Below are 13,272 nucleotides of genomic sequence, written 5' to 3'. Positions count from 1 at the left end.
CTTCGTTAGCGTTGAACCTTTTGCACTTTGAGAATATTTTTGTAACGAGAGTACCCACCGCGAGATTAAAAACGTTTTCTCTTACTCGCGGGAATGAACGAATGGTTATTGTTAAGATACTCACTTATCTTGTTCGTTCAATTTGTTCGTACGCGAGCGATGGATTTCAGTTCGCAGACCGTCATTCTGCCACGAGACGGAAGAGGAAAATTCCCGAGGATTTCGAGTTCTTTCTAGAGGAATATAAATTTACACAACTCGATAGTGACTCATTGATCCAATTAGAAGACGGTTCGTCACGCAACGATCGTAATTCCCTCGTTGTCGTAAACATGTTTGATGTTTTGCCCCGGCCCCTTAAACCTAAACAAAGACAGTTATAAAATTAATCTTTCGTAGCCGTGATTAATCGAATATGGTCTTCACACAGACTTAATCCTACGATTCGAGAGCCGCGAGAATCGAGAAGTAAGAGCGACAATAATATCTGTTTCGACATAGAAAAACCACTAGCGCCTTTCGCTCGCGAAAACTGGTCCCCAAAATTAATGGGTATGCTTCGAACGGGCATATAGGTAAAAAAAATTTCGCCGTCGACTGGTAAATTCTGTTAATTATAGTTTATAAACAGAATTAATAAAAGAAACATACGTTTGATTTATCGTTGATTCGGTATTAGGTAAGAACGGTGGTAACCATATCGTTATTAATTAATATCGTTATTCGTTGATTCGAAACTTGGTTATTTATTAAATTCAACGTCAAGTACAGCCTTGCCAACATTCTTCGAGGGATTCCGTTAATCGTATGGAATCGAGGCCAAAGTTGAAACGGCATTCTCGCGATCGCAAGAACACGCCGAGCTGAGCATTATAATAACAACATCCGGTGTAGCTTTTCTTTATTCGGAACAAAAATAAACAACATAACATAACATAACATTAAAATGTTTAACCCCGAGAGAGCAGTACCGATGAAAGGAGAAAGAGAGACCAGTCCTGGATTAAGGAGAATGTGGTACTACAAGTAGAATGTGGACGTTGGGTAACATTGCCTCACGAAGGCTGACTATGACGTCTGATCCAATACGACCAAATGTATTCTTTTCCTTCGCAAAATACCTGCTGCGTGAAATCTTGTTCAGGAACATTCCTTCCACCTGTTGCCACCGCGATCGAATCTCTCGCGCAATTATCCAAGTTCCACTGTACATCGTTAGAGTGTATCAAGTCGCCAAATAAGAGAAAGGTTAATAATAAATAAGGATTACAAGCTAGGATTACTATTCGAGAGTACCAAACGATTCGAACCTAATTGTCGATTATCTGTCATTTTTACAAGACGCAGAAAAGACAAACGATTCGTTAACGAATGTTCGTTGCGAGGAGATGAACGGAACGGGCAACGGTAGCGAGCGAATGGAGTTAATTACGCGTAATTGGCAGTGTTAAGAGACTCGTTTGGGTTTTGATTTGGCGCAGGAGCGGAGCAGACAGCAGCCAGAAACCAAGGAGAAGGGAAACCCGAGGTGGGAGACGTTTACAGTTACGCGAGGTTGCGCGAGGAGAAGAATCTTTCTCCGACGACAGAGTAACCTTCCTTCTGCACCCTACTTCGGGAGAGAAGTAACGGAAATCCGCGGCGCCGCGCACTTTTCCGCGCCCGGCCGATAATCTCGAGCGGATGGAGACAATTTTTTAAATGCAACGGACACCGCGCCGTCGTCAAACGAATCCTTTTGCTCGAGGGAACAGAACCAGCTCGAAGCGTTGCTATCTCGGAGCTAATTGGATCGGTTGCTCCAAATTGGACGCAATCCAGGAAGCAATCTATTCTACAATTCACTTATTCGTACGAAAGCTTTTCGAATATAAAAATAAAATTAACACTTTAAGGGAACTGTTAAATTATTCGAGTGGTTCCAGTCCTAGGTCCACGCTCGCGATCAGAGACTTTCGATCCGGTTTGCTCGTTTCCAGTTTAAAAGCTCGACACGGATGCTCGTGGAATCGAGTCTAACGTATGCAACGAACCTCGTCTGGTGTACGTACGCTAAATTTACAATCTATATCTAAATAGTAAGCGTAAGCTACATAAGCATACATATATAGGGTAAGTCAATCAGAATTTCCGTCTGAAACATTTCGTTTTCCCTCGATCGAATTGAAGAATCGTTTCATAGATGAATGGACGTTTTTTTAATCTTCTGTCTCACAAAGCTATCAAGGTCGCCTTCGTTGTTTTAAACGCGATTACACATTCTTATCGCTGCGATGTCGAAATCAATGTCAATTTCAATGGTATGATGTATCGCAACCTCAACCTTCAAATAACCTCGACTATTTACCGTGCACACGGTCGTTTGAAGGTCGTGTTGTCGTGCACCTCGACCTTGACTTCGATTACAACGCCTCGGTAGAAAAAACATCTGTTTCGCTTAAACAAACTGGCCTCGGTGTCTTTGAAGTATAGAATCTAAAAAATTATGAATGCGTTCAGGAACAGTCGGATGTTCCTCTATCAAAAATCGTGAAAAATCGAATTCTGTCCTAGGAGTTTCCCAGTTGACGATAATAAAAGATATAAGCTCCGAAGAGGCCTGAACCGAGTCGAAACGTTTACGGATCTCCCACTTGCGAAATCATACTTCCAAGCCGTTCATCTGGCTAATAGCTGTTATCCCGTTGATAATGATGATCATGCCGAATAATAATAAAGAAGAGGAGCGGGTACACGGTGAACGGTGCGGCAAGACGTGGCACGGAACGGCACGATTCAAGGATCGGTGGTAACTAGGTAGCTGACGAGGCTCTCGTACCCCTACCTCGACGTGCAACCCGCGACCAGTTGGCCAGGCTCTCGCTTAGAACAGGTGGGCCCAGAGTCGAGAGAGACTCGGTCTGCCGCTTACCGAGCACGGATCGAGTTCGTTGTCCGACCGGTCTCCCGCGTTCTCGCTTTCGGCCACGATAAATTCCAATTCGGACACCGAAATACTCGTTTGTACGCGTATAAAAGCCTGCCTTGGTAACCCGGTCCGTTAGAACGATCGCCAGTCGGCCGGTTTCCTTCTCTTTCGTCGTAATCGCCGGAACACAGAGTGCGTGCCAACACCTACCGGAGGAGAGATCGTCAAACACGAGGAGAAGATTCCCCAGGCTCATGGAAAGTCGGAATATTCGACTCGACGCGTATTTCGACGATTCCTGGAAGTAGACGAGTCGTGTCCCGTCCGAATGATCGGGACCGCGTCGAGATCTCTTTCCGCGGTACAAACGACCAGCGTCCCGGTTTTGCATGGGTGTGCACGTAAGTGAACCAGAACGCGCTCGATCCGATCCAGCGATCGTCATCCTCCGGGAATCGGTAACGGTACACCTCGATATACCGTCGGAAACCAGCGACATTTTTATCTATGCACAGATCTTTAATTAAATTTCAAGCGACGCTCTCCGAAGAGAAAGATGAGGAATAATTTGTCCGAAAACTTTTAGTTCGGGTCTTTCTCGGTGTAGGAAATTGAATGTAGTGAAATTTTGTAGGTAGAAAGGTTAACGTATACGTCTCGCGCGTGTCAGAGTGCGCGTTCATCCGTCTCAGAGATTTTAGTGAAAGGCGAGCAAAGGATAATCTAGAACGAACAGTGCAACGACGGAACCGTGGTAGCGCTTCTATCGATCAACTTCTATACTGTAAAACTGCAAATCGCAGATGGACAAAATTCTAATCCAGATAATAATATCAAAGAACGAAAAAAAAAAACAGAGGTCAGAAATAGCAACTGCAGCTGGTCTCTACTCTGTCTAATAATTACTTTTAGAATCCCACGTGGTAAAAACGTGAAATAAATAATTGGAATTGTGAAATGAACGCGCATTTCACGCTCAACGAATAGAAACTTGTGTGTACGACTGTTCAATCGAATAAAACTGTGTTTTTGTTCGTCGTTTAGTAGTCAAGGTTAGGTTAATGACAACGTGTAGCTATACCTCGCCTTTCTACCGAACGTATACTTAGTTTTTGCTCCTATACGTTACCTTCCTTTTTGCATCGCTAGATACTGAATTTCTTTTTAATTGGAAAGCGACACAGAGAGCATGGATCGCCTCCATTCTTTACCCTGCTTCTGCGTTGCAATAGTTTATCAACGAGCACGTTTCAACGTCGTTGTTATCAACTAAAATTTTGCCTGTCTTTAATCTCTGACCTACAACAAACCGGCCTACTCGACTCTGGAATTCGGTGAAGCGTTTCCATTCCATTTCCACTCGATCGTGAGAATCCCGCGATATCTCGCCGCTGTACCTTCCATATGGGTCGAGACCCTGAGAGATCGATCCGCGGAGGCGTTCCTCGCGATCGATGAAGAAAAAGTCCACCTGGTGCATCGAGCTCCACGTCCGTTTCTTCTATTCGCGCGTCACGCGAATTCGTCTGTCGTCCTTCACCCGGTTATTCAGCCAGCGTGTCGTTATTCGCGGTATAGCGCGCTCAACGGAATACTACCCGGAAAGGTGGACGAATGAAACGAGTAGACGTTTTCTTCGACGTAGATCTCGATGGCCAGACCGCTCCTTTTTATATATATTTCGACAGGATAGAGAAAAAACAGAGCAATAGAGAAAGCAAAATGTGCGAGTCGAGGCGTGTCACTTGAGCAAATTTTCACGCTTCAAGTTAGCTCGGGAGAAGGGAAATATTAGCGAAAGGTTGACTCGCAGAGCATGGCTCGAACCTCGAATGAATCGTGGATCGGCATGGGTAAATAAAATATGGATGAAACGGCGATTAGAATGGGTGCGGTGGGCGCAACGCTTCTGGAAATTATCCGTATCGTTGCAAGAAACGTGGTTTTCTCTACGAGATGTAAACTCGCGCGTTTCGCTTCGTAATCGAAACGCATTTTCTCCGCGTAGACGAGTGCCAGTCGAAGAAGAACGGCGGCGCACGTGGAGACGGGGAGTTTTCACGCGCAGCCTTATTTAACGCTATTATAACGTTGCCAGCGAGAGTCAGAGAGGCTCGGACATTGTTCTCGAATCGAAAGAGTAATTCCATTCGATTGGGAAGAGCGCGAGGTAACCGCGATAGTCCGAATTTGTATGAACAATGGATAACGCATCGGACTTGACGCGTAGCGATGTATTCGCGACGTTTATTCGATTGAACAGAGCGTAAACTAACCGCCGGTATTTGTCTAATCTCGATTTTATTTTTTTGCACAATTAAGATGCTCAGATTAGACGAAGGTATTCTCCATCGGATTTACTTTCTCCCGTATCGCGAGAGCACGCTGGCGATTTTATGCATTTATGGTAAATATGCTAATAGGGAAAACGTACGCGAGCTGGGATTCAGAAAATTATACAATATTATCTGTGATGGATTTCGCGTGAGCGCGTACGTTTTTTTCACACGTTTCGCATGCGTTTTTCGTATCCGCGTATGCCAGGAATGCGTGAAATCCGCAATGTAATCGTGAGTAGCAAGTAACCTTGGCAACGAGCTACGCGCGTTAGATGAATATTCAAACTCGTCGCGTAAATTAGATTATAATTCCTCGAACCATATGGGAACCGATGAAATTTACTATTATAATAAATACTCGACGTGTTAGGAACCGCGCGAACTCGCATTGGCAAATCGCTCTTCTTCGAGAAAACCACGCTAGCGTAATTTTCGCGGTGAAATCGACCAACTAACGACACGAGTTACTATCCCCGTGAAAACACGGATTTCGAAAGCATAAGTGTGCGACAAAATATCTCGGTTCGATAATGACACGGGTTTCATCGAAAATTCTAAATTTTCTGAATACGTACAGCCTCTTTTTAGTAGCACAGGGCTCTTACAATTCTGGCGAATCTCGTTCGATAATTCCTCCGCTTTTCATACGCCGCTGGGTCCACTTGATTACTATAATCACCTATTAGGCCGTCCAAGACGCCTGCAAAACAAAAACGAAATCCATTTAAAAAAAGAAAATAATCGTTACCGTGGTAAATGTAACATAGGCTCGCGTGTTGGAAAGTTGTTTCAAATTGTCTCGCACGAAGGCAAAGTACACAAGCATAACACCAATTTCCACGTGTCGTGTAACGAAATGACAACAAAATGCTTGAGTGAACTCTTTATAATTGTTCTACTCGCGTTCGAGTCTTTCTTACGTTGGAAACTTTCTTCCAAGATCGACTTCAAAGTGAAGTCAAACGACTAACGCTTCTCTGGCCTGCGGAGAAAGATATTAACTTTACGACAGAGCAACTCCGAGTGTCGTAATCTTCATACCAGTCCCTAAATACGTTACAGTCATACACGGGCGTCCATAACCGTGCAATCGCGATTACGTTTACCATTTTATCGGCGCATTTATCTCGCCGATGGGGGCATAAAGATTGATTCCTTCTTCCGCGTAGAAAGTTGTCGGTGCGCTAAATGTACGGTCGGTATCGGTCGTTCGCTCCATTCGCTCTTCAACCGTGCCAAAAGTTTCTGACATTTTGCCTAACCTGCGACGTAACCGCGGTCGTTGCCTCGTTATCGAACACCTATCGTTTTCTACAAGGTCGCGAGCATCTTCTCGTAATTTTCCATCTAAAAAATATAAGCGTCCAGGTTCCACGGAGAAGTTAAAGAGCAAACGCGATGTTCCGCAGGAAACGAGCGAAGCGTATCGCACCGATGTCACCGGGAGGATGGCCAGGGATCGTTCTGGTTCGGAATATTCGGAGAACATGAGTGACGCCACGACCTGCAGTTGTACGGCAAGTTCCATCGACAAGGTTAGTAAAACGAATCAAATTAAACATAATTTCTGCATGTGGAATGATACTAATAAGCTGATTCATTCAGTGAGGCCAATTTCATTGTCAAAACACAGTGGCGTCACCAGGTATATTAATCTAATGTCACCCCTGTTACTATTAATTACGAACGGGATAGTTTGAAATATTCCCTTTTTTAAATGCAAAGTTGAATAATCGCGTAGAACCCGTAAATTACTGAACGTAATGAATTACCTACGTGCTTTGCGCGGATTTATGCCTCGCATTAATGTGAAATACATATCCAATTAGAAAAAGATTAATTGATATCTACTTTGGTATCGCCATCCTATCGAGTGTCAAGGGAATCGATGATTAAAGGGAGAAACAACTTTGGGCTCGTAAAGATGAAGCATAATGCAGAAAGCCATGTAACCCCTAAAGAGTTGAAGGTGCTCGATGGGAAGAGAGATCGCGCAGCACCGTTTCGATATCGATCGATCGCTAGTCTCATCCCGAAGATCGGGATCGATCGAAAGCCAACCAGGAGCAACGGTAGCCGACGTTTGATTCGAGCCAGCGCGCGATCACTCTTCCGGAAGAGCGTGCGAGAGGTATGCGAGACAGCGGCGGTGGCGTCCGATAATGGTTGCTGGGACTGTTGGTGTTTCAGTGCTCGTTGCGCGGCTGCGGCATGTTTCAAGAGCCGTTTTTCCTGCATCCGCCAGGTTCGAGGCCCCGCGATGGAATCTACATAAATCCCATGAGCGCGTACATCGGCGAGTCGGCGAAGCCAAAGGACACGGAGTCCTTCTACCTTCACAGCCCGCATGATCTCGTCTACACGAGGATAACGCGGCTCTTCTCGGACACTGGCAAGCATCGACACTTCGAGAGGAAAGACGATACGTTGACTGGTAAGTGGCACGTCCCACATATCACCCCTTCTCCGTTCTCTGACGTTAACGTCCTCTCGCGACTCAACCTATACGCGCGACCTGCCACAACCGCGATTCGCTCAGATATTGGCTGAAATATTGTTTAAAACGGCACCAACGTTTACGTAAACTTACATTTTCGCGGAAATATAGACAAAGAAACGCAATATAAATAAAAGTATCTCTATATCACACGAGAATTCGAAGAACGAAGGTTTAATACACGAACACACGTACTAAATGCACACGAAGAGACTAGTGGGAGTAAATCGAGAAGTCACGAAAACATTTCAAACGGTCAGCCTGCTGTCATCCGATTGCAGTGAAAGTGGACGTGCACATCAACAATGGCGTACTTGACCGACCTACCGCTGGGAACGGTTACGCGAGCAAACCCGAGGCGGCTCGCGAGCCGTTCGAGCACGCGTACGAGCAAATCTGCTTGCGACAGGACACGGAACCTGGCACTGCTGCCCAGAAAAGGCTCCCGGACAACGCGTCCGACGGCAGGTATACTCGATGGAACAAATATAGCGATAGAAAGAGCCTCGATACAGTCGCTATACTTGTTCCACGCTGACAAACGCTTTGCCTCGCCGCGACTACCGCTACGCTGGAAATTAGAAACACGCGCCGTTATCGCGAATTGCACGCACCGGCGCGGCAACTCTGCTTCGCCTTTGGCAAACTTGAAAATTCCTTTCGTGTCGAGCGAACATTTCCCGTTCCGTTCGAGCGTTTAGCGACCAGAGTTTCGACCGGTTACGTCCACCGCGATCGAATGGATTTCGAAATACCCCTTCGTTTCGAAACGCGCTTTCCCGATTTTCGCGCATCTCGTTCTGCAGGATCGAACGAAATCGTCGCGTTACAAATTACAAACGTATCGTTGGTCGAGGCAAATGGAACGCAGCTCCTAACACGGTCTCAAAGACGCGACGAACGATCAAAGTCGGACCGATTTCAGTCGTTCCCAGAAAACCGATCGACGATACAGCAGATCCAGCAGCGCGAGCGAGACGTCCAATCTGAGCAGCGAGGTTCCCTGTTTCTCGTCCAGCGCGTCAACCCCCTCGCTCTCGCGGAACAGCAGCAACGAGAGGATCGGCAAGAACGCGAAAATCGGGGCCGAATTTTCGCATGGTACGTGGACGTTATGCTTCCGTTCGTCGCATGGCGACCGGTTGATACGGATAAAATGACTAACGGGACTACGCGATTGACTTTCAGAGAAAAAAGACTCGACCAGCTCGCAAGTAGAAAGCGACAAGGAGATTAAACCGGCTAGCACCGGAGCCAGGTAAGTAGGACGAATGATAATCAAATGCGACGGAAAATCGATAAGAAGCTGTCGAATCGTCGATCGATCTCGATTCCATTCAACCCCGTTCGGTCTCCGTAGCTTGACTTTATAGAGGGACTCGAGGATCTTCTCAGCTGAAAAAAAGAAGGGAATTAATTTGCCTGACAGGTAAAAGTTGCGTACGCAAATGCGATACTTTCCACATTTCGCATTCAAATATTTACCACACTATAACTGTCGCGTTTACCTAGTTATAGACGCCATTCTTAAGCTTCTCGTTGATTTCAAAGCGTGGACTAGCCAGTCAGACATTTATCTTGTCCAAGAGATGATGATCGAATAAATCATGGTCGATCCAGTGGCGCGATCCGTTTGGAGTGGGGGCAGTCGAACGATTCGAGTTCCTAACATATGGTCAGTCGAGGGTTCGATGGCTTGGTGAACATTCTGCTCGTAACGGACCTACTAATGCGGATATTATCAAAAATTAAGCTTACGGTACTCTTTTTCCCTTCCTTCGCGCGTGTTCTTCAGTTTCGCGAAGCCACCACCGCCACCGCCACCGCCCCCACCTCCGGACAGGGAGGAGGTCGTGGTGCTCCTGGTGAACGCCAAGCAGAACGCGGAGGCGATCGCGCGGGACGAGAAGAAGGACGGTCCCGGAGACGCGAATAGGGATGGAAGGAGCGAGAACGGACCTGCTTCATCTTCAGGTGAGCCTCGCGACTAGAAACTGAGAAGAAAACCTGGTCGATTCGTTCGAAAAGTCTGAGAAGAGCCTTTTCGGCTCGGGATGGCATAGTTCGACAGAGAATCAGTAGTCAGGCCTCGTATTTAATCGGCTCGGACGATCGGCCGAATTAATGTAACTCGGCGCTCTTCGTCAATTAAGCCACCGGTGGATCGCGAAGACGGGCATAGCTTACTAGACCATAGCGCTCATCGGGCATATAATACACTTACCTAGATTTCACTTGCCCGACGTACAACGATTCGTTCTCCCTACCGCCTCTCTGTTTCGGAACAGCGACCAACAAGTCCGACGTATCCTGCGGCGAGCATCAACAGCCGGAAGTACCACCTGCCAGTTCACCGGCGGACACCGAGGAAATTAAGGCGAGTCAAACGTCTCACCTGGTCAACAGGCACATGGTGCTGCCGTTCATACCGCCAAAGTTCGCCAATGCGGACTCCAACACCCTGCTCAAGCCGTCCGAGTACTTGAAGAGCATCTGCAAGGGATCGACGAAGAACAGTCTCTCGAAGGCAAGGTCGGTGCGAACGCTTCGTAGCTTCGATTCGGTTTAACGTTCGAGCGTTAATTAACGCGTGAACCGCAGTGAATGCGCGCGACAGTGAATACTCTGTTAATTGATGAATAAATAACATTTCTAGATCGGTGGACAACTTGGACATACAGAGCAGGGGCGGCTATCGACGGGAGAGCAACGTTGGCGAAGAGGAGGAGGACGAGGAGGAGGAAAAGGAAGAGGAACGTCAGACAGGAGAAGGGGAGGAAGGAAAAGAGACAACCTTTGGACCTCCACCGCCGCCACTGTCTCCGTTGCAAAGGACTCGACGGATCGGGGAGGACGTCGGTGCCGGTGCCAACGGCGGCGCCGGCGTCGGTGGGACCACCGACCCCGAACACTCGATGTCCAGGACTCCGCAACCGTTGGCGACCATTAGCATTCAAGACCTGACGAGTATTCAGCTGCGACGAACCACCGTTAAAATGAACGCGACTAAAACCTTCTCTGCACCTCCACCTCGCAGCGTGTCTATGACGAATGGTGAGTCCTGCAGCCCCGGTTACATGTTACAGAGGACCTGTTACAGGACTCCATAATCTGCAATTTATATATACATCTGCTGAATTTCCGTTGTATATGCTAATTGCTTTTTTTTATGTTACCTACTTGTTTTGCACTTCGAGGACTCTGTATTCACAGATAGGTCCTCTTGGAAGAGAGGAGTCCTATCCAGCTCCAATTTTGGTGAAATTTTCTGTAAAAAATAAAAAGGAATATCACTCAATCCGATAGCATTGAAAACGTAACTTTCGCTATTTTTCTATTCGAGTTTAACACACCAACTTGGTAAAATAAAGAGAAACCTAGATAGGGCATATACATAGGGCATATAATCTAGACTCCCCGCCATGTAGTTTCAGAGCCGTTCTTCGTCCAGAAAACGGACTTGATTGCGGAGCTGAAGAGAACCAAGGACATACCCGGAATAAAGAAGTTCAAGGTGGAAATGGCGCAAGTGGAGAAGACGCAGGAGCAGAACCTCATATCGGAGATCACCAAGGCTTTCAGCGCCTCGAATTTCGTGGATCAGGTAACTGACAAGCAGACGCACCGTTCTCTCTTCGTTCTGTCACATTTTAACGCGATCCTCGTCGATAGATTCCAGAGAAAGACAGTTCCGGGAACGTGATCCCGATATGGAAGCGACAAATGCTGGCTCGAAAAGCTGCCGAGCGAGCGAAGAAGGAGTTGGAGGAGCAAATTGCCAGGGAGAACGAGGAGAGACGACAAAAGGCGATTCCCGCGTGGAAGAGGCAGCTCCTCGCGAAAAAGGACCACGAGGAAAAAAGGTGGCTGTCGAGGATATAAATGCAAACGTTCTACTACTATAAACGCATGGCTGTTATACTAACGCTTCTAACGCTTCTCGTAGACTGAACCAAGTACTCGGCGCGCCGGTGGTCAAGGTGGAAGCCCCAGGATCGCAGAAACGAGACGTTTCGCCGAGTTCTCAGCGAGCGAATCAGCTCGAGGAGAAAGTGGAAGTCGAGGACAAGAAGAACGACATGATGAGCCTCGGCAATCAGTCGAATCACGCGAACGAACTCGACGAGGAAGACAACGCTCCCATCATCCCGTGGCGAGCACAGCTCAGGAAAACCAACAGCAAGCTCAACATCCTGGACTGATTAAACGTCTTGGACTCCCTTCGAGGGACAAACCTTGAATCGCGGGGGACGCTTGCGACGCTTCGGGCGGTTTGATCTTCTTGTTACTTTGTATAACTTGGGAAAACGAACGATGGCGACCTCGTAAAACTGCGAGGGTACCAACATTATAAAGATAGAGCCACTGGAAGAAGTACAGCCGCCGAACGACGTGGAGGAGCCTTGTTACTCTGTCTAAAGAAATTATGTGTGATGACTTTGAAGAATTGTGGGAGCAGCCGACGATGTGATAGGATAAACCGATGTTTATGAGATGAATCGAATGAAAAGAGATCGTAATTTTCTCATGTGAATAGGAAGAAACTAAATAGATTTTTTCCTTGGGCGATAGAGGCCTGTGGGTCACAGGGCCGCACGTACTATTTTCTGCTGGCAATATCCGTCTGCCTTTCAGCCAACCCTGCAGTCAGGAGTCCTATTACCGTCTCGGCACCCTGCAGTTTTTACGAGGTCCCACCAACTATATACATTCAAAAGAACGTTACGATGCGTCGCGTGGCACACCCTCCTCCAAAAGCTACATTGTACGCATCTTTCGTTAAAGATGTTCGTCAACGAAAATGAAACGCATCATGTACATAGAGCCGAGTAAAATTTGTATCGTAAATCTCTGACACATGTTCCTCGTTGATTGTATTCTCCTGCTGGAAAATTCGTGGACCAGAGGTAGGCTAAAAATAAAGAATAAATCCAACGTACGGGAATTCGACGCATCAGTTGAAATTAAAAATTAAACATTCTTACCTAATAGGAAGACATCAAGTTTTTCTCGTTGGATTTATCCAGATAAGAATTTAGTCCATCTCTGTCACGGACGCGCGTCCCTGGACTAGCCATTCGATCGATGATTGCTCCCCTTGTTTCCAACCACTGCTGGGTCCTCCCAAGCGAAGCCAATCGGGTCTCGAGGGTAGGAATCGGCTCCGATGATCGGACTTCCCAGACGGTACGCGGAAACCCTCATCCTATGAAAGCATCGCTGGCTACTCATTGTTACCAGAGCCACACCGACGCGGTGGCTAGCGTGCAAGGGGCATAACGGTCCTCGAAGGATAGAGAATCATCGTCCCCCGGCCGTTTCCCATATTCAGGTCCAAAATTACGGTTTCCCTCTCATCGACGAAGCGGGTAGCCAGCCTCGAAGCGTTCAGTCGTCTCTAGAGTCTTCACCAGAGATGGGCAAGATTTAAATTCGCGTAGCGTTAACGACCTAGGTAACTCTAGTCGCGGTGACTACGACTAAACATCTATCTTCATTTAATAAGAAGTGTATCGAATAAGAAGTGA

The 13,272-nt window shown here is 47.0% G+C and overlaps 1 protein-coding gene and 1 long non-coding RNA gene across 2 annotated transcripts; one reads left to right on the top strand and one right to left on the bottom strand.

Annotated features, from left to right (window-relative positions):
• Positions 1 to 783: 783 nt before the first annotated feature.
• LOC128880669 (uncharacterized) lies at positions 784 to 12,599 on the top strand. Its single transcript, XM_054130993.1, has 12 exons — positions 784 to 3,309; positions 6,657 to 6,782; positions 7,438 to 7,681; positions 8,026 to 8,212; positions 8,670 to 8,845; positions 8,933 to 9,002; positions 9,540 to 9,718; positions 10,033 to 10,276; positions 10,401 to 10,798; positions 11,173 to 11,348; positions 11,417 to 11,607; positions 11,691 to 12,599. Exons 1-12 carry the CDS (start codon positions 3,298 to 3,300, stop codon positions 11,944 to 11,946), a joined length of 2,259 nt encoding a protein of 752 aa, XP_053986968.1. The 5' UTR covers positions 784 to 3,297; the 3' UTR covers positions 11,947 to 12,599.
• Positions 10,715 to 13,225, bottom strand: LOC128880672 (uncharacterized). The gene is made up of 3 exons (XR_008457883.1): positions 12,730 to 13,225; positions 10,925 to 11,012; positions 10,715 to 10,855 (listed from the first exon to the last, which is right to left on the bottom strand). It is a non-coding gene; the product is annotated as an uncharacterized LOC128880672 (long non-coding RNA).
• Between the last annotated feature and the right edge of the window lie 47 nt (positions 13,226 to 13,272).

This window comes from Hylaeus volcanicus, chromosome 8 (genome assembly GCF_026283585.1).
Source record: "Hylaeus volcanicus isolate JK05 chromosome 8, UHH_iyHylVolc1.0_haploid, whole genome shotgun sequence".
In the NCBI taxonomy this organism is placed as follows: Eukaryota; Metazoa; Arthropoda; class Insecta; order Hymenoptera; family Colletidae; genus Hylaeus; species Hylaeus volcanicus.
Note: the sequence above shows the minus strand (reverse complement) of the source record. Positions and strands in the feature narration are given on the sequence as shown.

Excerpts from the sequence above, each read along its gene's own strand:
- LOC128880669 (XM_054130993.1), top strand. Across the intron at positions 8,213-8,669 it reads GACAACGCGTCCGACGGCAG|TCGTTCCCAGAAAACCGATC; the intron begins GTATACTCGATG and ends GACCGATTTCAG. Across the intron at positions 9,719-10,032 it reads CGGACCTGCTTCATCTTCAG|CGACCAACAAGTCCGACGTA; the intron begins GTGAGCCTCGCG and ends GTTTCGGAACAG.